At 36.0% G+C, this 27,659-nt stretch overlaps 2 protein-coding genes and 1 long non-coding RNA gene across 4 annotated transcripts; 1 reads left to right on the plus strand and 2 right to left on the minus strand.

The window, feature by feature from the left end:
• The first annotated feature begins 96 nt into the window (after nt 1–96).
• Nucleotides 97–4,521, plus strand: LOC145167163 (protein KINESIN LIGHT CHAIN-RELATED 2-like). The gene is made up of 3 exons (XM_079086261.1): nt 97–544; nt 1,729–3,624; nt 4,218–4,521. The coding sequence occupies exons 2-3, from the start codon at nt 1,790–1,792 to the stop codon at nt 4,390–4,392; spliced, it is 2,010 nt and encodes a 669-aa protein (XP_078942387.1). The 5' UTR covers nt 97–544; nt 1,729–1,789; the 3' UTR covers nt 4,393–4,521.
• An 89-nt stretch (nt 4,522–4,610) lies between these two features.
• CA1 (carbonic anhydrase 1) lies at nt 4,611–9,291 on the minus strand. 2 transcript variants are annotated; one of them, XM_079086262.1, is made up of 10 exons: nt 8,935–9,291; nt 8,596–8,657; nt 8,370–8,513; nt 8,226–8,274; nt 7,969–8,085; nt 7,764–7,817; nt 6,065–6,150; nt 5,850–5,955; nt 4,915–5,073; nt 4,611–4,762 (listed from the first exon to the last, which is right to left on the minus strand). In XM_079086262.1, the coding sequence occupies exons 1-10, from the start codon at nt 9,157–9,159 to the stop codon at nt 4,721–4,723; spliced, it is 1,044 nt and encodes a 347-aa protein (XP_078942388.1). In that variant the 5' UTR covers nt 9,160–9,291; the 3' UTR covers nt 4,611–4,720. The 2 variants fall into 2 exon arrangements, with proteins under 2 accessions (XP_078942388.1, XP_078942389.1); XM_079086263.1 differs by having other exon boundaries at nt 4,905–5,073; nt 8,935–9,289.
• A 1,054-nt stretch (nt 9,292–10,345) lies between these two features.
• Nucleotides 10,346–10,682, minus strand: LOC145162931 (uncharacterized). The gene is made up of 2 exons (XR_013739441.1): nt 10,555–10,682; nt 10,346–10,451 (listed from the first exon to the last, which is right to left on the minus strand). It is a non-coding gene; the product is annotated as an uncharacterized LOC145162931 (long non-coding RNA).
• Between the last annotated feature and the right edge of the window lie 16,977 nt (nt 10,683–27,659).

Genomic DNA, 27,659 nt, shown 5'->3' on the forward strand with positions numbered 1-27,659 from the left:
TTGAGTTAAATTAAATATTGATGGGAGAGTGTAAACTAAAAAAGCACGATCAAAAATGACATGCCAAGTAACACGATGGAGAAAGGGCGAGGGAGGGAGCGTTGCGGTTGCTGAGAGGGCGGTGTTGGTGGGAGATAATAAGTCCCCTTCGCTTGTAACATTCCATCTCTCTCCACCTCCATTTTTTTTTTCACATATTTCTCCATTAATTCTCTCTGCACATTTCCACTTATACATACATATATATTTATATCTATCTACCAACACATCACCCACAGACATACCTTAAATTATACATATATCATTCATCAGAATTATTTTAGTTTTGATTCCATTTTTGGTTCTTATCTTCTTCATCAACCACCTTTTCTCTGTTCATCAATCGGCGTATACCTTCATCTTTTCCTCTATATAAACACACACACTCCACCTACTAGGAGTCAAACACACATCTTATAGTTCTTCCCCTTTCTCTGTTCTTCCTCTTGTTCATAAATCACACTCACAGAAACGATTCGGTTGATTTTGCTTCGAGCTTATCGAGGTAAGTTATAAATTCTCCCGCTCATTTTCGATTATTCCAAGATTGTCAATTTCGAATGAGAATTTATGAGATGTTTTCTCTTCGACGTTCTTCATTGATGAATGTTTGTTTATTAGTTTTTTTGATATTTTTGATATTATAATCGTGATTCAATTACACAAAAAATAGAACTAATTTAGGTTATAATCATGATTCAAAATGAACTGTATGTCTACATCTTTTCTATTCAGAATAATTAGATTATTATGGATATAATATCGTTTTTGTAATAATGTTTAATGTTAACTGCATAATATAATGATATAAAATCAGCATACTTTTGTTTATTTTTCATTTCGGCAATACAATTTTCTATTCTTTTTATTTTTTCTTTTCAATTTAAGACTTTTATATTATCGAAAACATATTGCTACTTTAGGTTAAAAATAACAAAAAATATTTTGTTTAAAAGGAATACACGTAAGTGTATGCTAACATTTTGCGTAAAATTTGTGTACATATAACAGATTTTTTTTGACAATTTCTAATTGGTTTTTCTTTTTAGTTTCTTAGCTTAGCTAGTTCTTTTAATAATATGTGGCTGTTAAATAAAAATATATAGCAGATTTTTTAAATTAAGTATTTGATAAAAAAAAACTTATTTATATATTAAAGAAAATAGAGATTATCGGTTTTATATGCTATCAACTCCAAGTGACCCAAATTTTACGACAATATATCCTTAATTCCTTATCTCATTATGCATTGAATTTTACGTTTTGTGATTCTTAAGTTTTGTATTCTTTTATTGTGATTCAATATTTTAAATTTTTGGGTGAAGAGAATATTAAACCTTGGAGTAAAAAGAACTGAAGTCGACATTAATTTCCATTTAGAATTTTATGAAACATTCATTAAATGTTACTCTAATTATTCCCTTTTTTAATATTCTTTATCTTTCATACCATGATTATTTCACACTCAAAAGTGGAGCACACGTTTTAGTAGAAAATTTTGTGTTTCATGAACATCCTTTTCAGTTTAAAATAATTATTATATTTCTACAATTTTTGTAGCTCCAATGCAAAATTTTTAGAAATTGTTAAAATAATTATTTTATTTTATAAAAGTATTTTTTTTTTTTTTCTATTTTTGATTGCTTCCATGGATATGGCTATCTGCTGTCATATTCCTATGCACACCAGGTGTTCGATCATTTGCCTCTGTGAGAATACCACCGTGTAATTCAAATCAAAGCTGTTCAAAATGCCTGAAATTGTCGCCGACGTTTCAACCTCAAATCCGGCCGGCGATAACATACAAACCGGAGGATATGTCCCACACAAAGAGCTTTTCGGATACTCATCGCCGAGAAGCCCATTGACGACACTCAGCCCGGAGAGCGACTCAATGGGTTTATCCGTTGACAGTCCCGGCGGCGTCGACACCTCCATTGAACAGCTTTATAACAACGTCTGTGAAATGCAAAGCTCCGACCAGTCACCTTCCAGGTTCAGTTACTTATCATATGGTCAAGAATCGCGAATAGATTCAGAGCTCCGCTTTCTCGCCGGAGGAGACTTTATGAAACCAGACGGCGGTCCTACAAAAGAGACGATCGTCGCAATCGATGAAAAAGAAGTGAAAGAAACATCAAACGACAGCAACCCGACTGTAATCATCCCAAAATCTGAAGAGTCTTCAACTCCAAAAACCCGAATTCCTTCTCGTAAGAGGATTCCATCGAGGATGAATCTCAAAAAACAAGAAAAAATTTCACCCAACGAAGATCCAGCGTACCTGGGGACTTATTTACTCAAACAAGCGCGAGACTTATTGTCATCAGGTGATAACCCGAAAAGGGCTTTTGAATTGGCTCAACGAGCATTGAAATCATTCGAAAGCATCCAATCAGAGACACCAAATTTGGAAGTCGTCATGTGTTTGCACATCGTAGCAGCTTTGAATTGCAGTTCCGGACGTTACACCGACGCCATTCCTTTGTTAGAACGTTCAATCGAAATCCCAAACATGGACCAAGGTCAAAAACACTCTCTCGCTAAATTTGCAGGGTGTATGCAGTTAGGCGACACGTATTCAATGATCGGAAACATCGAGAATTCAATACTTTGTTACACCGCCGGTTTAGAAATCCAACGACAAGTTTTAGGTGAATCCGATTCCCGATTTGGTGAAACTTGTAGATACGTAGCGGAAGCTCATGTACAAGGTATGCAGTTCGATGAAGCTAAACGGTTATGTCAAATGGCTCTTGATATACACAAAAACGGTTCACCGGAAGAAGCAGCCGACCGGCGGCTCATGGGGCTGATATGTGAAGCGATGGGAGATTACGAAACCGCCCTCGAACATTACGTTTTGGCAAGCGTCGCCATGGCCGGAGATGGACACGAAACGGAAGTTGCTGCTATCGATGTTTGCATCGGGGACGCTTATTTATCATTGTCTCGTTACGATGAAGCAATTTTTTCGTATCAGAAATCGCTTAATCTTTTCAAATCAACAAAAGGCGACAATCATCCATCAGTTGCTTCGGTTTTCGTCCGATTGGCCGATGTTTACAACAAAATCGGGAAACTACGTGAATCGAAATCGTACTGTGAAAACGCGTTACGGATTTACGTGAAACCAGTCGCCGGAATCCCTAGAGAAGAAATCGCGAGTGGTTTGATTGAAGTTTCAGGGATTTATGAGTCGATGAATGAACTCGATCACGCGATTAATCTACTGAAGAAGGCGTTGAAGGTGTACGGGAAGGCGGTGGGTCAGTTGAGCACGGTGGCCGGAATTGAAGCTCAGATTGGGGTTTTGTATTATATGATGGGGAAGTATTTGGAGTCGCATGGGTGTTTGAAGGCGGCGATTGAGAAGCTGAGGGCGGTGGGGGAGAAGAAATCGGCGCTTTTTGGGGTTGCTTTGAATCAAATGGGGCTCGCTTGTGTTCAGATTCACTCGATAAATGAAGCGGCTGATCTTTTTGAAGAAGCGAGAGGGATATTGGAGACAGAGTATGGACCTCACCATCCTGACACACTTGGGGTTTATAGTAATCTTGCCGGCACTTATGATGCCATGGGCAGGTATAGTATCTAATTTGAATCTATTCCATCTTTATAACTTTTTATGTTAGGATTTGATTTGATTGATTTGAACTAAGCTTTGTATTTTCAATGGTAATAATAAGGAGAGGGTATGTATGTCTTTTCCATAGACCAGATACCGAGATTTGACCGGTGTCTGACCGTGTTCCAATTTGTCAGCGGAACAAAAGATTGTAACTTTTGTATCTTTGATATCGGTTAGAATGCTAATGCATGTCAAATGCAGTATAATATGTTTGGTCATCTATGAAAAACAAGGCCTTAAGGCCTTGCTTGTTACGTAGAATACGACATTACAAATTATACTACGTTCGACATGCATTAACATTAACATTCTGACCTATATAAATGATACAAAAGTAACAATCTTTTGTTCTACTGAAAAAGTGGAACAAAATATGACATGGATCAATTCTCGATCTCTGGTCTGTGCAAATGATATAATTGCTCTCCTCACACTTATTATCGAAATTAGTCTAAAGTTTGTCCATTCTTGTCATATCTTGTTCCGTGTGATGTACACAGTCCGAATAATTCAAATATAATTAAAGTTAACCATTTGATGTGTGTAGATGGGACGATGCGATTGAGATACTTGAATATGTGGTTGGGATGAGAGAGGAGAAGCTTGGAACTGCAAATCCAGACGTAGACGATGAGAAGCGGAGACTGGCAGAGCTTCTTGGCGATGCGGGCCGGAATCGTAATAAGAAATCATTGTCACTTGAATTCCTTCTTGACGCCTAATTTGGACTTTTTAAATATGGTTTGATAGAAACATAGGAACATTAAAGTTGGGGTTCCATTTTCTATTGTTGTATGATTTTACTTCAAATTTTGTGTAAAATAAATAAATGGGAATTTGTGCTTTGTTAATTGTGATAGTAATATTTTGTTTATTCCCGAAATAGTTAGCTATTTTTTTAATTCCAACTTCCATAACATAGCATATAAGATTGATACCATTAACCGAAATATATGTTGTTATTTAATTTATGATCGGGTTTACAAGGTTATAGTTTTGTTATAAAAATGGACTTCTACATAACCACCTCATAAGCTTCATCCCACCCTCTTAGAAGAGCTTCCAATGGAGTATAGTGGCAACATCTTTTACCTAGCAAAGGAAGAAAGGTGCAAAATATATATAGTAACCACTTGTATATTATATATATTATTTTAGGAAATAGTGATGACAATTGACAAATTCCTTTTATTATTCAAGATACAAAAGGGTAATGAAGGAAAAGATGTTTAACTCGTTCATACAGAGGTAGGAGGTGAAAGGCCAAAGTCGAGTCCCCATAGCTCAAAGGTCCCATTAACAAAATCGTAATGACCACCCTTTAGTGCTAGTGTTTTCTTCACCAATCCATCTCTTACAAATGGGTAAGTCAATAGATGTCCCAATGATACGTTCACAGCTTCCTGCATACCCAAGATTCGTTAAAGTGTTGTTTCTTTACAAAATTTTGGACTTAATAAGAAGACTTGGTGCTTGTTTACATTTGATGTGATAAGCTTAGTGAGTTAAACACTTAATATGGACAACTACACATGTTTGCTTCTTTTTAACTTAATATGAAGAAAATGACTTAATGTGTTGAACAAAAAAAACTTGCCTTGATGTATTAAAATACTACCATTTCCATATTTATCCTTCTTGATTCATATAATCCCCTTCGTGTCAATCTTAATAAATATTGTGATATTTGTTTTTTAAAATGTAATTTTAGTCACATTTATATGGATTATTTAGTCTCGTGTACCAAAAATAGAAAAGAAAAAACATTATGCATACAATATATTATCAAGTAATACATCATTACATATTCAACCGCATTTAAATAATAAGAAAAAAACATCAACTAAGTCACGAGTGTTAATATAGAAATAACAGATTAATAGCAAAATCTTTAGATTAAATCTTAGATTTTATTATTTTTTTTACAAAAAAATTATGAATTTTTAGTCTAACGATATTAGAATTGACGAAAAGATTTATCTAAACCAAAAGTTGAGGATTTTCTACTCGTGTTTGGGACAAAATGTGCAGCTTTATGAATAGAATAGTGAGTGTTTTTAAGCCGTTTTTCTAAAAAAAAAACATGACTCCAAATTCTTAATAAGTGTCTCGACATTTTCATATATAATTTTTTAAACATTAACCGACACTGATAAAAAAGATCCAGTTAGTTGTTTACCTTTTCACAGCTAACACATTGATCATCAAGAGTTGAACTCCCACTTTCTGCTACAACTTTCGCCTTGGCAGGAGAACATACTTTAACCCAGTCCTCGATGAAATCGCTGTGGTTGTTCGCAATTTAGACGATAGAATTATGTTTTTTTTTTTTTTTTTATCAAAATTGAAAAAAAAAACATAAATTAAAGTAGTATTAGGGAGGAATTAACTTACGTGGTGTGAGGTCCCTCATCAGGGAAAGTCATGAGACCCTTGATTCCTCCACAACGGCTATGCCCAATTACGATTATTTGCTCTACCTAAAACCATTAGAACTGATTACAAATATTATCCGAGTAGAGGTGGCATTTGAGTCATTTTTCAAAAATTTTGGTGAATTTGGGATTTTTTATTTGTAATGGGTCAAACTAATAAAAAATAGGGAAAATGACCAAAAAAACACTATATTTTTCCAAAAGTTCGGTTTAACCATAAATTTTTAAAAAGTTACGAAAAAACCACCAATTTTTGATAAAATGTTTCAGCGTGGCCACTGTTACCTATTAAAACCTATTTTAAGTACGAAAAAAACACTATATTTTATCAAAAGTTCGGTTTAACCACCCATAAATTGGTGGTTAAAGCGAACTTTTAGAAAAATATAGTGTTTTTTTCGTATTTAAAATAGGTTCTATTAGGTAAAAGTGGCCATGCTGAAACATTTTACTAAAAATTGGTGGTTTCTTCGGAACTTATTAAAAATTGATGGTTAAACCAGAAAATGTGACAAAATATAGTGGTTTTTTCGTCATTATCCCTAAAAAATAAATAGAAAGTTATCAAAATATATTTAAATTTTTATAACGTTTCAAATTGCTTTATTAAAAAAATAGATTATTACTTTAACAGTATAGTTTCTATAATAATAATATTAATATACTAATCCGTTTTCTCACCAAAGGCTGTATGGTTAGGGCTGTATGCAAATAAATCGATTTGTCTTATCAGATTGAACAATTTAATTGGATTATATGGTACTAATATTTAGATTTATAGATTGTATTAGACCAAAATCGAAATATTAATTTATGATTAGTTTTGGTTAATAAAATGAGAAAAACTCGAATAAAATATTTATATTTATATATTTAATATATATCTTTAATAATCAATTATTTTTACCATAGTTATTATGAAAATGTTGTAATGGAGAATTTGGATTTTATTAGATATAAAGTTAATTTAACTATGGACAAAACTTGTGTTTCGTTAAACATATTTCATATCTTAGATTAGGATAACACTTTTTTTCAAATCGGTTTTTTGCATGTATTCGTTTACTAATGACTCTAGAAATTTAATTTTATAATTCGGTTGGTTTGAATCAAATTTTAATTTATTTTAGGTTATTTAGATATGTATAGCGAAAACCGAGGATCCATCTAATCATATCAGATTGAATCATAGCAGATTGGATCGAATCAATCCATTTAAACGAACAACCATAAATATGGCATAACAATATAAGAATTGATGAAAATATATTCCTCAACCAAATCGTCCCTTTGGAACATGTTGTAGATATAAAAGTAGATTGAAGGTAGGTAATTTTAGTCTATCAAAAAAAAAAAATCAAATCCATTTTGTCACATCCATAAAAGCTATTATTGGAATAATGAGATAAAGTTTCTAATAGATCGATTTGCATGTTATTCAATCCATTTTGTCACACCTATAAAACCGAATATTAAAAGAAATGATACAAATTTTCTAGTAAATCAATTTAAATGTCGTAAATACCCGAATATGCATTAAATAACTCAACTCTTAACCCATTAACATGTTTGCCTTTTAATAAACATTTCTTTAAAAAAATTCTAATTCGATTCGTTATCAATAATGTGTAACCCGTTGATTTCAAAATGTACATTACCTTGAGATGCAAAACTGCATACTCAACAGCAGCTCCTACTCCAGCATATTTAGTCTGTTTTTGTAAGCAATAGATAAAACACATGTTAATAACTTGATATATAAATATTTGTTTTAACAACACAGTATCAGTATCAGTACCAATATCAGTACCAGTATTAATATTAGATTAACAGTAACAGTAACAGTAATATCTGTAAAATGACCTTGTCAAAAGGAGGGACCATGTTGGCAACGTTACGGACAACAAATGCCTCACCGGGTTGGAAATCAAGGACATGTGAGGGGCAAACACGCGAGTCTGAGCATGCGAAAACCATGAACTACACAACACATAATATACATTATCACTAATGATTTTGTTATGTATACGTATAAACATTTGTTTATAACTTCATTTTGTGGGTTTTGCTTTCATAATGGGCCAAATATCATTTGGTAATTGGTAGAAAATCATTGTTACCTTTGGGCTCTGGCCTTTGGAAAGTTCATCATACAATACAGGGTTTGTTCTACATTCACATCACACATACACATGCATCAAATAACGTTACATAGAGCAAAAGATGAAAAAAATTGTTTAGAGCTTGTTTGAATTTGAATTTACTCGTATTTCTCTCTCTTGAACTTGACGAATCCGGTTTTGATCCTCTCAACCGGGTCAAATGGAGCTTTGGCGTCGGGTGTTTGAAGTTCGGCTGTGATTTGATCGATTCTGGCTGCAGCAACTGGTTCTAATTCGCCTCTTTCACTGTTGAATTACCATAAACTCATCGTTTTATTATGAATGATATGATTAAATTAGTGTTATACGAATGTCATACTTGACTTACATTAGAAGTTTCTTCAGTGCAGCAATGGCGTCTTCATACGATTCGTTTCCCATGTCTTCCGTCTGCATTTAAACATTAACACCGTTTATTTCTCGATCTAAGTAAGCTTTCACTTTGCATTTTGTGCTTGTTGACGATTCAGATTTATTCTTCATTTACTTAGATTTGAATTTGTTAGGTTTCCTAAAACGGAAATTACTTTTCGACACGGATTCCTCCATTAATGGCGGACACTCTGATTTTGTGTGATAATGTCGCTAGTCTCAAAAGCTATATTCGCGATCAAGTGCGCATTTGTGTGTGTGAGAGAGTTACACATCTCAAGAACAGAAAACGTACCCATTTCGGTGTGATGATCGGAGCAGGAGCAGCAAAAACAGGCTCGTTACGGATGAGCCTGGGAGGAGTTGCAGATGAAGACGACGACGATGATGACGATGATGACGAATTGCAAGTAAATCTGGCGGAAAATGAAGGAGATTTGGATGAAGAAGATGATTTCTTCAGAGAAGAAGCATTGATGAAACAGGGAGCGTTAATGGCGAAAGCAGATGAGGTCGACATTGTTAACAATTACTCAACCAAACTACTTGATTTCAGATCTCGTTTGGGGATTTATACAAATTCTTCAGATAAACCGATCAGGTACGAGCGTTCCAAATCACTCACACGTTTTCGTATCCATGCATAATCATCCATTATTCTTCATTTCAGTTTTTATCCATTATTCTTCATTTCAGTTTTTCGTTTGCTTTGTATTTTACGCAAAAATTAAAATTGATTCAAGGAAAAAAGTACAGGGCCCATGATTTTACAGTTTGCCATAGACATGTATGGTGTTCTATGCATATATCACACACTAACACATCATCGCCATTGATGATGGACCCACTGTGGTCTCACCATGCTCTCCGGTGATTAATTACACAAAACACATCTAAATTTCATAACAATTGCAACACTTTCTGATTACATTTCTCCATTGAGAATGAAGTTTCATAAATCCAAACACATTCTGAAATCAATTCAGTTCGATTTTTTTTTCGGGATGAATGGAATTAGGAATTCATGTTAAATGTCACTTAGTTAATTTGAGCTCTAATTAAGCAGCTATTGTATGATGATGATGATGATGATGGATGAATGGTCATGGATGGATGATGTATCTTATTTGTTGTTCACATTTTAAAAATAATCTCTTAATAAGAAAATAAAATGAAAATATAACATTTTAATTACGTGAATTTCAGAGTACAATGTTTTATTTTCAGAAAATTATACAGAAAATAAGTGTATGATGGATTTTTGTTTTGTTGATTTACCATATATTAATTTCAACGTATTTCATTCTAAAAGCTGATTACGACAATGACACATTCCAATAATGAATATGAATAAGGTGGTATATGAGTATATCTATCTTTTATTTCTATTTTAAAAAAAAAATTCTTGCTATTTCTACTTAAATATAATACAGATGACATGATATTATAGTTGTAAAATTTAAAATAAAGGGTGAGTTTTGCAATGTAATGGATGAATGGCAAAGGATGGAGGATATGATACTATGATGATAGATGGATAAGGTGGTGGTGGTGGTATGAATTGCTCTCTTTATCTACATTGAATGGCATGTTGATGCTCTCTTTACCCTTTGCCTTTTCTATTTAGCTTTTTTCGAGATATAGCTACATTTTATTTTATATTTTAAAATTTAAAATGTGTGGTACAAAGTATACGCATTATCACGTTCACATAGTTTCAACCACAAGTAAATAAGAAAAAGAATAACAAGAGAATCAAAGAATGAACTAATAATATAGTTTCTTGCCCATATCCAAATTAGTGTTCGAGTCCTGAAAAAAGTTAATGAAAATTTGGTATTAGCTAAATATGAGTAGGATTCTAAAGATTATATATATAAAAAATTAGATTAACAAATGGGATTAGAAATATTACACAACAATACCATGCCCATATCGAGGAGAAGATTTTGAAACATGGCAATGCTATAATAAATACATGAGTTATATATATACTTTAATGCACCCGGCACCTAGTGCAAGATTGTAAGTTTGAGTATCAATGGTGTTCAAAGTATAAGAGGAATGATTTATATATAGGGTAACAGGGGTCATGCAACTTTAAATGTACACATGATGGCATCATTTTGTAAGATACAAAGAAGTAATACAAAGAGAACTTTTTAACTTGTTAGATACTATATCAACATACATGTTGACATTCTTTAGATACTATTTCAATACATGTTGTCATCCTTTGCCACCTTTGCAAAATCTTTCTTATATTATTATATATATTAGTTTGATCTTTTTTTATTTAAATAATTCTAGCATATGTTTGTGGGCCATAAGAAGTAGATATCACAATTTTTATAATCTGTTTTTTTTTCAAATAAAAAAAATAATTTTTTTAGAACATGGTGGTTTTAATTTAGTGTTTGTATTTCATTTTTGTTAAAGACACTATAGTTAGTTTCAGAACAATTCACTTAGGTCCAAAGTTTTTCATCATGCATCGTATTGATACTATATGAATTATATGCATGTTTGAGCTCTTAGCATGATTTAGCATCTTTACTTTATATTATTATGCAGGTGTAGGAATGTCTTGGTATGGTGTGGGTATGAGCTCGGGGTTTGCAATATATTATTGTTGTATGATAGGTGATGATCGACATAACATATCTAACCCCCCAAAACAAAGAAAGGTACACACAATTTAGTTTTAAAATGTTTACATTGTTTACAAACAACTTCCCCAAAGTTTTATATTGTGTAAAGAGGAGACTAAAAATTTGTATAACATGATTTTAACTACATGCAAACTTTAAAATACACACAACAATACAAGTATAATCATGAGTTGTGACATTTACATAAAAGCTAGGAGTCTTTTATTTTTCTAGTTCTCTATTTAGGTCAGACCCTTCCCTTTGTCAATAGGACTTGTACATGAAACACGATTTTAACATGATATATGTTAGTATATTGCTTAGTTAGTACTAGTAAGCATCATTTCACAATAAAATTCTCGTCTCAGCATGTACATATGAATGTAAGACAATTTAGCTCATAAATGTATGATTCATGATATGTAATCAAATGCTCATAAAAGTGATATGAATTTGACTCATGGTAACTTACCAATCGGGATCCCAATCTCATATGCATTAGTATGTAACGTCCCAAAAATACTAAGTAAAAGATTTCATTTTAAATAAGTCAAAACCATTCACTCATTGTTCCAAAAGACGATCAAAGTCAAGTATTCTCAAAACATCAGAGTAATTCATAAACATTCAGTGCGGAATAAATCTCCAAGGGATGCAATACGATCAAGCCGGACCCTACCTTTTGAAACCAAAAGTATCTGAAACATTTTAAACATAAACTGTAAGCACAAAGCTTAGTGAATTCCCCAAAATACCATACATCAAACACGAATGAGCCCAGCCCATGCAATTCGGGCCCATCCCATGCAATTCGGGCCCAACCCATATCAAACACAATCGGGCCCAACCCATAACACACATAATCGGTCCCAACCCATATAAAACATACAAACACATGCAAGAGTCACAAAGACAGCTAGCATCCTACAAACATAATCCAGTGGGCCGACATTGGTGCCTTCGACCTACGAGTACAATGAAGAGACTCGCCTCGATCGGTAACCGAATAGATCTTACACACGAGCTGCCGGTGCTAAAGTCTATCCCACTAAAAATATCCACAAACCAAACCCTAATTAGAAATTAAGGTAAATACCCTAACTCAGCAAGTCCAAATACCAAGATAAATCCTCACTTGGGCAAAAGACCATTTTGCCCTTCTAAGTCCTCAACCCCTCACAGTTTACCAAAAGTCGAACTGGTAAAAACGTCAACGATCAACCTTTTGTTGACTTACGCACGACATACACCTAGCTCTACACAGGGTGTAGTGCCTTATCCAGAAAACGAGTGAAAATCAGGCTACATTGGGTGTAGCCCAAATTACGCCCCGCGTACAGTGTCTATTGCTAAACTTCATTTTAAGCCTTTAATACATTAAGACCTTTCACTCAAAGCTCAAATATGGTCCTAATAGCTTCATAATGGATAAAGTTTCCAACTTTATCTATTTGGATGGTCCAAACAAATAAAATCCAGTCTTTAAGTCTCAAAGGGACCAAACATGCATCTTTCTTAACTTAATCCATTAAGTCCAAGTCTCCAACCTTCATATCTGAATCAATATGATGTTTAGGTGGATAAAGTCCAACTTTATCCATAACAAGGTCACAAAATTTCAAGATCTGAACTTTATGCACTAAAATGACCAAAAATGCTAACATAACTTGCATGGCTTAATGAACAAGCACCAAAGCATAACTTTCCAAGTCCAATAAGTCCTAAGAGTGTTCCATAGAGCTCAAAAGGTGTTGGAGTTATTACAATTCCCAAAACATATGCTCAAGGGACCAAAAAGTGGCAAATATGAAAAATAACTAGATCTATAAAATCAATGAGCAAGTTAGAAACTTTTTACTCACAGTGGTCCAGGAATGAAGTAACCTTGCTGGATCTATACTTGAACCCATCTTCTATACACTTTGCCACCACCTTGCTCTTCAAGATTCAACCTTCCAATGGAGAAATAAGCTCATAAATGATGTCAAGGCTTAAAAACAAGTAAAAGGAGGATATGATTCTCAATGAATGATCTTAGGTGATGGAGGTTGGTCGTGAGAGGGCTTCACATAAGTTAGAGCCCTTAAATAGGGCTTAAAACCGAAGAATTAGGATTTTGATCTGCCATAGTTACGCACATGCGTCGCATAACTTACGTCATGCGTAGGTTATTTAACCCGCACCCAACATTTCAGCATTTACGCCCTGCATAATTTTCCTATGCCATACGTAACTTTCCTACGCCCTGCGTAGGACAAAAGCCATAATTTCCACTTCAACTTCAAACAACCCTAACTTCTTCGTTTCAACTCCGTTTTCGGAGTTCTTTATACGCACGGAAAGGTATTGAAGAGCCTTACAAGTCTATCTAATTACCTTTGACTTAAAACATACCAAACTAAAATCCTTAATTCATGAAAGAAGTCCGGAACATCACTTTTCCCCTTTTACCCTTAGACTCCAAAACACAAACCAAGGGCTTGGATCACATAACCAGTATTATCAACATCCAATAAGGTCTAAACCCTATTACCTTGAAGCTCAAGGCCTTTACTTGATCCATTATGGTCCACAATACCGAAATAAGAAACTTCTCGAAACAGGATGTTACAACTCTCCCCCATTTAAACTGGGTTCCGTCCTCGAAATCTGTCTTGGTTAGGATCTCTGAAACAACGCCAACATATTCCGTAAGCTCCCTCTAACCATTTCAAAGTCAATGCATCTTATAAAGAAAACTCAAGATACCACTCAGAAACCCACAACTGTCAACAAACAACCCAATAACTTGAAGATACTTAACCACAACAACTTTCTTTCTCTCCCTAAATGTATGAGCCAACTTCCAGAGAAAACCACTCAAACCGGGAACTCTCAGAACTACAACCACAAAACAACTATGTCAATATTCTCCCCGAAACCGGGAACCCATTAGTCTAATCTTCAGAAACCATACCTTAGGACTAATGATCATCCAATTGTTGTACCCACCCCTAGTTCCCTGACTAGGAACACCACTAACCATGCAGAAAAATACTCACAACATCCCGATCGTGAATTTCAACCAATCCAAAATCCGGAAATTGTGTCCAAAAACCTTAAATACACACTTGACTTCCTAACAAGTCATCACCAACCCGCTGCTCCCACGAGCATAATGATGGTCAATCCAAGAATCTCACATTGCATCCAAATCCCTTATCAGCTCATGTGTACATCCACCAAACAAATCACTCGAGACATTTACAACGAACTTCATGACTCAAGATTTCAGAACCGATTTCAAACATTGGTAACAAAACTCCTAATAGACAACCCACAAGAAAACGGGGCTCATAATGTAAACATTCAGCAAGAGACTTCTGATGAACAATTAATACTACCACCAAACTTTTACTGTCCACATGATCCCAAACCATCATTTCATCGCGAGAATCATTCACAAATACAAGAGGCATCATTCTCATAGTTGGGATACATCAGAGACAAGAAAAGTTTTTTGTTCCCGATTCACTTCCCTGATCACCTGAAACAATCAACTAGCACATGACCTGAATATATTCAAGGAAAGCAGACCCTTGATCTCATCTCAAGGCAACCATACCACAAGAATCCTCATGTGCCTTCCCATATTGCCATACTTGCCGCTAATAGCCGCAACTATCTAGACCCATGTTGGGTCTATATCCTAACTCTGAAAATCACATGTCTGCTCTCTCTTTCCTCCGAACACGGAAAACTAGAAGAAAATAACCCTCGTCAAAGATAATGACATCCCAATCCATCTGCCACTCACTCAGCCTCTGGTTGCAATCCTCGAGCCAATCATCAGAACCACTTCCTTCTTGAGTCCTGTGACTCGACTGTCACTACCTTGAGCAAGGCCCTCAAGACCTCATAATCAACTAACTCACCTAGGTCTGCACCATTCAAACCCAAACTGATATGGCCACTAAAGCCCAAACAATTCACCATACTCATCCTTAGCTTGAATAACCATAACCGATAAGGATGAAAACACACTATAGTGAATCATGGTGCCAAACCATACAATTTACCCTCCATCGGCTCCTTAGAATCCCTTAAATCCTCTTCGATTCGAGTATGGATCCTATGCTTTTAGTAGTATGGGCCCAATACTACCTTCCACACCTATCCGTACTTTTCTCAAGAATCGTTCCAGATCCTCTGAGTAATTACCCGTGTCTACTACAGTTTGATCCAATCAAATATACTTGCTCTCAACAAATACACACTGCTAAACAGCACACCAATTCCTCTAAGGCACTTCCTAGGCTCTCCTAGGATTCCTACCTCACCTTGCCATAAGCTGCTGAAGAACCCCAATAATATCATCTAACTACTTCATGAATACAATTACATGCAACAAAACTTAAATAATCTTTCGAATAAAAGGCCCAACCCTACAACGGTTAGACTCAAACGAGAGCTGCGGAACAGGGCCAAATCAATCATTATAGAATTTTTTTTAACCTTTGTAGCATGTAACTTAACATATTCATTAAGAGTTAGCTCAGATCAATATGGGTCCCACAAAGCACAAAGCAAGCGTCATTCGGGCAGTAACACTCTATAGGCCATAAAACATAAAAAGTCATCCTCCAACTAACTTGCTTCTGTGATGCTAGAAAATTCTACCAACACTGCCGGTTGCGTTATGCATGAAAATTATACACAAACTGGATCACATGGACTGTCAGATGAATGATTCTACCCTAGGCCCACAACCAGACAAGGAACATGTGTTGGAGCATGGAAATGCTCTACAAATTATGAGTGATGGTTAGGTTATTATATTCCCTTTTATTGATCGTAAGGCACCTCTCTCTATAAATAGATAGGGAGCGGTCATTTGCATGTGTGCACCAAAATGTAGGCTTCTAGTTAGAGAGAGTATGATGGGATCTCTCCCACAAGTGTTCTTCATTTTCATATTGTAATTCTTTCTTTCTAGTAAATTATTGGATTACTCATATTTTTGTTCTTCGTATATTTTGTTTTCGTTAATGTTAGATTAGGTGTCTAAGTTATTAACTATAATTGATATAAACTTGAATTGATAGCAGCACATTCGTTTTGGGTTGCCCTCAAACCTAGCAATTGGACATAATGATTTTGGAGTGAGAGGTTGATTTATTATCTGATTAATAAATTGAAATAAATAGTTTATTAATGTATTATAAAAATAATATATTATTAGAAATAATAATATTTAATTAATAATTAATTAGAAATTATTTGGAATTAATTTCAGGATTAATGGAATTAGTTAGAAGTGCTGGGACTAAAGCGCAGTTATTAAATAGTTGAGCAAAAGACTCCAAAACCTTCCACCAAGGTGGTGAACTGTTTTAAGGGTTCTTTTGGAGCTCTAGAGTTACCCTTAGAGGATAACTAGGAAGTTGGATAAATACCAAAAATAAGATAATGTTATTTTATTGGTTTGAGGCTTATTTAGGGTTTCATTGGTGCACTATATAAAGGCCCTTAAGCCTTGCAAATTTCGGCCACTCCTTCAACAAGAGAGATCCAAAAATTACCTCTCCTCTCTCTCGGAATCATCTTCATTGCTAGCTTGGGTGTGAACCATTAGAGGCACGACATTTGTGGTGCTTGCTTCCGAAGGATCAAAAGGTATGTTTTCCTTCTTTCTTTTTAAATTTCAAAAATACCTAGGTATCCTTAGGGTTCTTATTTGATGTTCATAGTTATAGATTCAATTAGAGAAAACATAACTCTTTATTAGGGTTTCATGCACACTTAAGAGTTTAAGTTTATTTGTTTTGCATAAAACCCATCAGTTAAATCTCAAGATCATATCATTTCGCACAAGCTGATCTTTCAAAATGGGATCCTACAATTGGTATCAGAGTCGTACCTTGAAGATCTAAATGATTATTTCAAGGGAATGAATCCCGATCAACTACCTTTCATCTTGTGGTTTTCGATTTTCATACAAAAAATTCTTGTGTTCGCAACCATAAATTTTTAAGATGATTTTTCGATTTTTGAAGTGTTGATTCAAACTATCCAGAATAAAATGTCGTTGCTGTTTCGTTCATGTTTCTGCAAAAATCCGGGTTTACAAAGTTGTTTTTTTCTTGCTGATGGAAAAGAATAATAAGGAAGATGATATTTGTGGTCTAAATCATTTGAAGATTTTGCTCCAGGCATCTTAATGTTGTGGAATGAAGACACAATATCATTGGTTTTGTGGAAACGATGGTTCTTGAGGAAGATATCAAAGAAAATTTTGAGTTCATACAACTTGAAGATTTTTATCTTGCAAAAACATTGAAGAAGACCACTTTTTGAAGATGTTATCAACATATTTTTTTGAGTCATATCATCTGCATATGAGAAATCATCAAGGTATGAAGCTCTTTGTTCTTTACTTGAAGCTAGTATATCTTTTTTTTAATGTCTTAGACGAGATGAAGTTGTTTAGAAAAAGCGTATGTCCTTTACTCCACCATTATTGCATTGCCCATGCCTTCCTGAAAATCCACGTGACTTTATCCATCAACCCACATTTTGTCCCCCATGCTTTGTTCTGTACACCATACCTTTTACTTTAAACCATGCCTTTTCTCTTTCCTACTTTCTTCTACTTTTTACTTTTCCCAACAACCCATCTTATCCCTATATGCTTTATAAAACATTCCCATGGATAACCACGAAGATATAGCCTCTTTGGTCTCAAAAATTCATGAAAAACGACTTTTTTTTTTATCAGCCCGCTCATCCTCGGTGCTCAGCACCGGAGCCTAAAGCTAGAACGAAGGCATGCCATACCGAGGAGTTATACTCATAGACCGAAGACCTGCAGTCCTTCCAGATGAGATCCTTGCATAAGCAGCTCCTGCGAGACATCGCAGACTTGCTACCGCATCCGGCTACTTCCTCCCTGCTCTGTCCTCGCTCAAAAGCATATCGCAGATCTAAAGCATCCGCAAACCCCCATTCTTCGCAACCTCCTATTCTTCGCTACCTCACTCCTCGCTACAACTTCTTCGCAATCTACCTACCTTACCCTTCACCACAGACCTTCCCATTCATCAGAGACTTCTCTCTTTAGTTACCATCATCTCCTCGCCATCAATTCCTCTCTCCCAACCCCTCCTCCTCGCATCTTAGCCTTCCTCATCCCTTCCTGATCCTCGCATACACCCTTACCCCCCTTCTCTGTGACATCCCCAAAATCACGGCCAGAAAAGACCGCTTTCGTTTATGCTTTTTAAAATAAAATCAGAGTAATCTTTTAAAGAAAACTGTTGCGGAATTTGTTCCCAGAAAACATTTGGGATGTCCTGGTCAATACAGACACATAAGAATAAACCGAACTTACATTCATCTACACTAATGATATACACATCTTTAATCTCTCAGTGTAATGTGTCTTTGTATCGATACCTGTGTTACAAAAATATTGAGTGGGTCAGGTTTGGAAAACCTAGTGAGTACATAGGAATTTCAATCCCACAATGTTATAACATATATATAATTTAGAATTCACACAATATAAAATTTTCTCTATATATATAACCAACTCTTACCCCACCCCGTCAATCCTCAAAACGAGACTATCCATTCCCTTGGACCTTAAATTTTAACTCTTACTCCCGGATCTAATCCATATTCTCGAGTCCATGATTGTGCCCATTCAATACTCCTGGATAAGGGACAATTGGTCTATGTCTAAATCCATACTCCCGGACTAATGACAGATTCCATGTCCTGTCCATACTCCCGGCCTAAGGACAACTGACTATGTCTTAATCCATACTCCCAGATTAATGACAATTAACTAAGTCCAATCCATACTCTCGGACTAGGGACGAATAACTATGTCTAATCCATGCTTCCGGATCAATGACATATTTTAAAGTTCCATTCTCCGTATATATCTCACTCGTACTCATAAAGAGATACTACCCCATAACCATTATAACAAACCTTAGGTTTACTCTTTAACCTAAGTTATCATAAACAATCAGGTATGTTCTTTAACACTTAATTCAGACATCATCAAATAACTCACACAAATCATATATTTAATACATTCAAACAATACTTGTATTAAAATCATGTTCATGAAAGGGACTATGCACTCACTTGATAAGACGATGATCGGACAGCGCCTCGTCTCTTAAAACAATCGTTTCCGATAAAACCGAGATGCTTTTCTTGAAAACCGGGCTTCTCGCGGGCAGAGTTTCGGCTCGGAAACTTTACTTCTCGGGATCTTCAGGGCTTCGGGACTTGCTTCAGGTCTCGGGAATGATACCGGGGATTCGGGGGTATTTCTTGCACATAAAACGAGGAAATATGGGAGAGAGAGAAGGATTTTGAGCAAAAAGATCGGCAGCCTCGGCCTTCTATTTATAGCAGCGAGACCTCGGACTACGCTGGGCGTCCCGAGGCCCTACGTTGGGCGTACTTCGGATAAGGGTGCCAGGTGGCGAGCTTCGGATGGTGCAACGTGGTCACTTCTGGGCCGAGGAAAGCAACTGTATGCTGCGCGTAACTATCTCGTACGTAGGGCGTACCTCGGTGTCGACATGTACGCAGGGCGTACACCTAGTACGCTGGGCGTACCCTTCGGATCAGATCAGACTCGTCAGCTCTTCAGATATTATCTGAATAAATAATTAAATTTATATATTTTAATTATTTAAAAACTTCAGAAAATCATATCTTCCTCATACGAGCTCCGTTTTCGACGTTCTTTATATCCACGAGTAGGTGAGACTAAGATCTACAACTTTCATTTAGAGCCCGTCGGCAAATTTTGACTTTATTTTTATTATATTATTTTTAGTAGGCCGTGACAGGAAAACTCCGTTATAAAATCATAACTTCTTCATATGACGTCCGTTTTCGTCTGTCTTTTCACCGTTGGACTACTATCGACGAGATCTTCGATTCTCGTTTAGATTGTTTCGGCCAATTATCACTCGATCTCAAATTCGAGATTTGGGCTGCATACTGCTAAGTCGAAACTTCAAAAAATCATAACTTCCTCATTATAACTCGGATTTCGGCGTTCTTTATATGTACGGAATCCTTGTAACATATACTACAACTTAGTTAAGATTACTCCTTCTAAATAATATTCCATCAAAAAGTCATTTTTGACGCTTAACGTCTCTAAATTGACTAGCCCGGATCTACGGGCGTTACAATTATCTCCCCCTTAGGATGATTACGTCCCAGAATCATCAACGAAATAGGGCTTGTATAATGATTCCATACGTTATCTTTTCATCCTAAGTAATAACCGTGAATATGGGTGTTCGTTTGGATGGATCGGTTTGATCCGATCCAATCAAGTGAATCCGAATAGATTTCGGTTTTTAAAACATTGATCCGAATAATCCAAATTAAATTTAAATCCGATCCGATCCAACCAAATTACTTGGATCGGTTTTTACAATTCGGTTTTCAAGAGGCAAGACATTTTGAAAATATATAACTTGAATATTAGCAAAATCTATAAAGAAACTATTTTTTTTATAAATTATAATTTATAAACAAATATTAAGAAAATATATTATAGTTAATATTTCGTTGACAAAAAACTTTTGATAAGAAGTAATTTTAAAGTATTATATTCGATGAAAATTTCTAATAACTAAAAATAACAATTTAGTAAATTTATAAATAGTTAAAGATACATATGAAAAATAGATAATAAGTTGTTGTTCGGTTTTTTTGGACTATTCGGTTCTTAGTTTATAAACCAAAACCAATCCGAAATCCAAAATAATAATTCGGTTTTGCTGAAAACCATTCCAAAAATCCGAATATCCGAACCAAATAGTCCGATCCAAATTGTCCAATTGGACAATTCGGTTTTATCCAAATAGTGAACAGCCCTAACCGTGATGCTAAATCTTGCACCTGTTCTTCGTACTATGTTGGACTTTCAATCGTAACCTACAAGTTACAAAATAAATCCTTATTGAGGACTCCTTCTTCTTCTTAGGATAAGTACTTCCCCTTATCTATTGTAACAGATCGATGGGTCATGTTCTAATGATCTCTCATCGTATGATGTAACGATTTGACTCAAGTCTCTTAGAGTCAAATTCCAAAATGGAATATACCTTCCTTCATATTCTAATGTGATATAGTCACATTTTAACATATAGCATCTCTAGCTACTAACGAGCGAGATGCTATTGGTCGCATTGATTTCAATCTTCTGACTTAAGTCAGATGCTACCTCGAACTTGGTTCTCCGAACCACGTAACAAACTCATTGTAGTCGGACTCAATTCGATGTGACCACTAGGGTCGGAATAACAACCATCTTACTAGTCATTACCAAAACAATGGTAATGACATACTTGAATAAAACGAAATCAATTACTAGCTTGTTGGTAACCTTGTGACTTTCCCTGATCCAAGCGTGAGTCCTGTGCTTCCAGTAGTATAGATCTCTACTACTATTCACACCTACTCATACTCGTCCCAAGTATTGTCTCTCAGTCTAACCAACTCACCATACCAAAAATCACACAATCATTTAACACATCAGATATTAAAACCATAAATATCACATAGATATCAAAACCAGGGTTTATATTATTTCTTGAAACGATTCAACAGAGGTTCAAGTTAACCCTATACTATGCCTCTAATAGGCTACACTTCCTGATACTAGCTATATCCTAATATGAAGTCTTCATCCTTGATTCCTTGCATTGACATCTGCTTCGTTAAGGATCATTTGAAATGCTCTTGCCTTTGGTTGTGACAACACATTCGACTTTGTAGCCCTTTCTCTTCTTGGGTAGTTTTGCTTGAAGTGTCCTTCTTCACCACACTTAAGCAGGCTTCTCTTTTGGTTGTGCATTCACTGGCATAATGACCAGTCTTCCCGCATTTGAAGCAGGTCATCTCTTTAGAGCATCTCCCAATGTGCTTCCTCTTGCACTTATCACACCATTGTGCTCCTTCTTTGAACACCTTCGAATCAGACTTCGAGAATTTTCTCTTCTCATCGGGCCTTGAGGATCCTTCAAACTTTCTTTTCTCGCCCACTTCGGCCATCTCCAGATTCTTTTCCCTTATCTGGGTCTCGACGTTCTTAGGCCCAGAAGACAGCTTTCAAAGTGGTTGCTTGCTTGACCATCGGACCAAAGTCCGCTGGTAATCCATGGGCAAACTTGTTAACCTTGGAGAGTTCAGTTGGAACTAAATATGGAATAAGCTTCATCTTTTCCGTGAAACTAGCAGCGTATTCAGTAACGCTCATTTTTCCCTTCTTCAAATTCTGAAACTCATTATTGATTTCCAAAAGGTCCTGCTCGGAGCAGTATTGCAATTTGAGTTGCACCACAAAGTCTTCCCAAGACATCCTGCTCGCTTCTCCCTTGGGCATCGAGTCAGCTAACAGCTTCCACCAACTCAACACTCCAGATTTTAACAGAGGGATCGCAAGTAGGGGTGTTAGTTTGGATGGATCGGTTTGATCCGATCCAATTAGGTGAATCCAAATTAATTTCGGTTTTCAAAACGTGAATCCGAATAGCCCAAACTAAATTCAAATCCAATCCGAACCAATCAAACTACAATTCGGTTGGATCGGTTTTTACAATTCGGTTTTTAAGAAGCAAAACATTTAAAAACATATATAACATAATATTAATCAACTTTAAAATAAATTGTTTGGTGAGAATTAAAAGTATGAACAACTATTAAAAATGTATTATAATTCAATATTTTATAGATAAAATCTTTTGAAATGTATACATTGAAGTATTTTATTAGATAATACTTTCTAATCTATTCAAAAATACAATTTAGCAAATTAATAAATAACTAAAAGATGTATATTTGAAACAAATATATATATATATATATATATATATATATATATATATATAAATAAATAAATAATAAACTCTTATTCGGTTTTTTTGGACTATTCGGTTTTAATTTTATAAATCGTAACCAATCCAAAGTCCAAAATAATAATTCCGTTTTACTGAAAACTCATCCAAAAATCCAAAAATCCAAACCAAAAAGTCCAATCCAAATTGTCCAATTGGACAATTCGGTTTTATCCGAATAGTGAACAGCCCTAATCGCAAGAGCGGTCTTCTGCCTGTTGCTGCATTCGCAACTTTCAAACATTGTCTCCATTTCGGAGATCCAGTTTATAACTTCTACCGGCGTCGGGCTTCCGGATAGACATGGTGGTTTGGATGCCATGAAATCTTTATACTTGCATCCACGTCCGTCGTTTCCTCCATCCTGGTTGTTACGTCTAACCACCGGTGGGTTGGCTTGACCAATAATCCCACTGAAGTTTCCTCCTTCCGACTGCCCTTCACTTAATTCGGGCTGTTCAATCGACATTGAAGGTTCTTCACGATTCTGCTGAAGCAGACGTCTAGTTTCTTCCATCTGACGATCCAACATCGTTTGAATTATCAATTGTACACCAGCCATTGACAATTGGTCTATGTCTAAATCCATACTCCCGGACTAATGACAGATTCCATGTCCTGTCCATACTCCCGGACTAAGGACAACTGACTATGTCTTAATCCATACTCCCAGATTAATGACAATTAACTAAGTCCAATCCATACTCTCGGACTAGGGACGAATAACTATGTCTAATCCATGCTTCCGGATCAATGACATATTTTAAAGTTCCATTCTCCATATATATCTCACTCGTACTCATAAAGAGATACTACCCCATAACCATTATAACAAACCTTAGGTTTACTCTTTAACCTAAGTTATCATAAACAATCAGGTATGTTCTTTAACACTTAATTTAGACATCATCAAATAACTCACACAAATCATATATTTAATACATTCAAACAATACTTGTATTAAAATCATGTTCATGAAAGGGACTATGCACTCACTTGATAAGACGATGATCAGACAGCACCTCGTCTCTTAAAATAATCGTTTCCGATAAAACCGGGATGCTTTTCTTGAAAACCGGGCTTCTTGCGGGCAGAGTTTCGGCTCGGAAACTTTACTTCTCGGGATCTTCGGGGCTTCGGGACTTGCTTCGGGTCTCGGGAATGGTACCGGGGCTTCGGGGGTATTTCTTGCACATAAAACGAGGAAATATGGGAGAGAGAGAAGGATTTTGAGCAAAAAGATCGGCAGCCTCGGCCTTCTATTTATAGCAGCGAGACCTCGGACTACGCTGGGCGTCCCGAGGCCCTACGTTGGGCGTACTTCGGATAAGGGTGCCAGGTAGCGAGCTTCGGATGGTGCAACGTGGTCGCTTCTGGGCCGAGGAAAGCAACTGTATGCTGCGCGTAACTATCTCGTACGTAGGGCGTACCTCGGTGTCGACATGTACGCAGGGCGTACACCTAGTACGCTGGGCGTACCCTTCGGATCAGATCAGACTCGTCAGCTCTTCGGATATTATCCGAATAAATAATTAAATTTATATATTTTAATTATTTAAAAACTTCAGAAAATCATATCTTCCTCATACGAGCTTCGTTTTCGACGTTCTTTATATCCACGTGTAGGTGAGACTAAGATCTACAACTTTCACTTAGACCCCGTCGGCAAATTTTGACTTTATTTTTATTATATTATTTTTAGTAGGCCGTGACAGGAAAACTCCGTTATAAAATCATAACTTCTTCATCTGACGTCCGTTTTCGTCTGTCTTTTCACCGTTGGACTACTATCGACGAGATCTTCGATTCTCGTTTAGATTGTTTCGGCCAATTATCACTCGATCTCAATTTCGAGATTTGGGCTGCATACTGCTAAGTCGAAACTTCGAAAAATCATTACTTCCTCAGTATAACTCGGATTTCGGCGTTCTTTATATGTACAGAATCCTTGTAACATATACTACAACTTAGTTAAGATTACTCCTTCTAAATAATATTCCATCAAAAAGTCATTTTTGACGCTTAACGTCTCTAAATTGACTAGCCCGGATCTACGGGCGTTACATTCTCATACAACAACCCTTACCCTCTCTCATACCGCATCCCCTTCTTAAGCCTTTCTTATTTTTTTTACTTAACACTCATTGATCATTTTATTTATCACCAAATTTTTTTATCAATTTTTCCCACTTTTTTTGCTGAACGGCAACCAATACCTCAACCTTTATTATTATTATTATTATTATTATTATTATTATTATTATTTTTATTAATACCAATCAATTTAAAAAAAACCAATTATTATTTTTAACTCCAATTTTCCACCACCGCAACCCATGATCGGAAGCACTTTTGTGAAAAATAATTTTTACAAGACTCGATTTATTGTCTTCGCAAAAGAGATTATTATTGGATATTTATTCAAGCTTCGATAGTCATGATAGATTACTTATGGCTGATTATATTGGAAGAATTTCATAATTCTTACCATGAGGATTACCCTTTAATAAGAGTTCGTCGACCAACATTTCTTGGATCACTGTCTTAGGACCAGTCATTCTCCATACCTCAGTCGGACATCTTATTATTTCTTTGCAAGGTTTGCATCGAAGTTGCGTCTGATCAACAAAGTTGTTTCGCAACCTTCGATCTACGAAGAGTTTTTATGAATTGGCACTCTTGATCTTCGGTTGATGAACCATGTGTCTTGAGCAAGTGGACTTTATTTATTGAAGACCGCTTCAGGAGTTCCGGCATCGTAGTTTGCATACATCAATATTTTTCAGCAGAGCATAGAGTTTTCATGTAGAGTACTTATTGTTACTGCGGTACTCGCTCAGACAGTTTTCAATGACATAATCAACCGGCTACAAATAACCGGAGAGTATTTATTTTACTCTCGTTCTCGTGTTTTATTGATACCCTTCATACATCTAAGGAGAGGATATGAAGCTCTTGGTATCTGACACCCTCCATCCATATTTATCTATTTATTTTTGATATCCGGGCATTGGTTATTAAAAATAAGGAGAGAATATTATGAGCATACGGATCATTGGTTATGTTTTCAGAGTGTGGATTTTGAAGAAATCTGGGTGTGACAACCGTCAATTTCTGGTCAAGTCAAAGTCAGATAAAGTCAACAAGTCAAACTGGTCATCTCAACTAACCCTTGTATATTAGGGTTTACATTATGTTTACTATTGTACAACTCACTATATTAATACAAAGTATCACTTGGAAATTTCACATGTTCAGAAATCCAAAACCCTAATCAGGGTAAGTGATGTAACGACTCGATAAAACACTATTACATACCTTTCGGGGGCGTGTAACACTCATAACAAGGCTTAACAGGGCTTACGAACCTTGCATTTCGAGGCTAAACACTCACCAGGGTCACAAACAAAGTCTCTCTCAATCTCTCACACTCTATCTCTCTCTCTCTCTCTCTCTCTCTCTCTCTCTCTCTCTTCCAAATATCTCCCAAATCTCTCTCATAATCTCTTTTAACTTTTTATAATCACTCGGGGCATCCCGACCCATAACTTAGTCAAACACCACTCGAAACGGGGAGATTTCTTGATAAACAGCCATGTAGGGCCGAAACCACTCTTCGAACCGAAGCCTCCCTTAAGAACCGAAACTACCCTATAAGAACTGAACCTACCCTAAGAACCGAACCTACTCTTAAGAACCGAGACTACCTTCGGTCCGAGGTCTAGCTTCGATTCATCTTCATTTCGGTTCCACCCACTTCGGTTCATCCCACCTTCGGTTCATTTCGCCTTCACTTCCCACATGACATTTTCGCCTGTGAGCTTCTCGGACCGAACCTACTTTCGGTCCTCAACAACATGAACCGAAACCTCGCAGATTCGCTTCTTTCTTCCCGGTTTTCGAGTACCTTCGCGTTTTAGGCCCGTTTTTCATGATTTTAACGTGGGATTTTCACCCAAATCCATATTTTATCATTTTCAACCCTCTAACATCATGATTTATGCATATCTTGGAGATTTCTAAGATAAAATCCATGATATTGATTATGATAAAGTGCAAGTACAAGAAGGTACTTTTGACTTTCCCCATAAAGCTATGACAACAAGTCATCCCCCATACCCACTCTATGACAACCTCCAGTCACTATTCACACTTTACCATATCAAATCACTGTCCTTTCATGCACCTTCTAACACTCCATATGATTCTCTAACCAAATCTTAGACAAACATTACCTTCTCCTCTAAGACTTCACTCTTCTCACCAAAAACAAAACCATTTCTCTCTCACTTTCTCTCTCTAAACTCGAGATTTCAAGGCTGTTCTTGAGCATTCTCCTCCACTCTTGGTAAGTATCTTCATCCTACTCTTGAATACTCTACACTTCTTCACTCAAATCATGGATCTCTTATACAAATATCGTTATATTTGTTCTTAGGATCTTCAAG

Source organism: Lactuca virosa, chromosome 3, assembly GCF_052849685.1.
Source record: "Lactuca virosa cultivar CGN04683 chromosome 3, Lactuca_virosa_CGN04683_v6, whole genome shotgun sequence".
In the NCBI taxonomy this organism is placed as follows: Eukaryota; Viridiplantae; Streptophyta; class Magnoliopsida; order Asterales; family Asteraceae; genus Lactuca; species Lactuca virosa.

Bases quoted from the DNA above. Each gene is read 5' to 3' on its own strand.
- LOC145167163 (XM_079086261.1), top strand. From the start codon at position 1,790: ATGCCTGAAATTGTCGCCGACGTTTCAACCTCAAATCCGGCCGGCGAT. The intron at 3,625-4,217 runs GTATAGTATCTA...TGATGTGTGTAG, and splicing joins ACTTATGATGCCATGGGCAG to ATGGGACGATGCGATTGAGA.
- CA1 (XM_079086262.1), bottom strand. From the start codon at position 9,159: ATGTCGACCTCATCTGCTTTCGCCATTAACGCTCCCTGTTTCATCAAT. The intron at 8,658-8,934 runs GTACGTTTTCTG...GTTTAAATGCAG, and splicing joins CGATCATCACACCGAAATGG to ACGGAAGACATGGGAAACGA. The intron at 6,151-7,763 runs GTAATGTACATT...TAATGGTTTTAG, and splicing joins ATGCAGTTTTGCATCTCAAG to GTAGAGCAAATAATCGTAAT.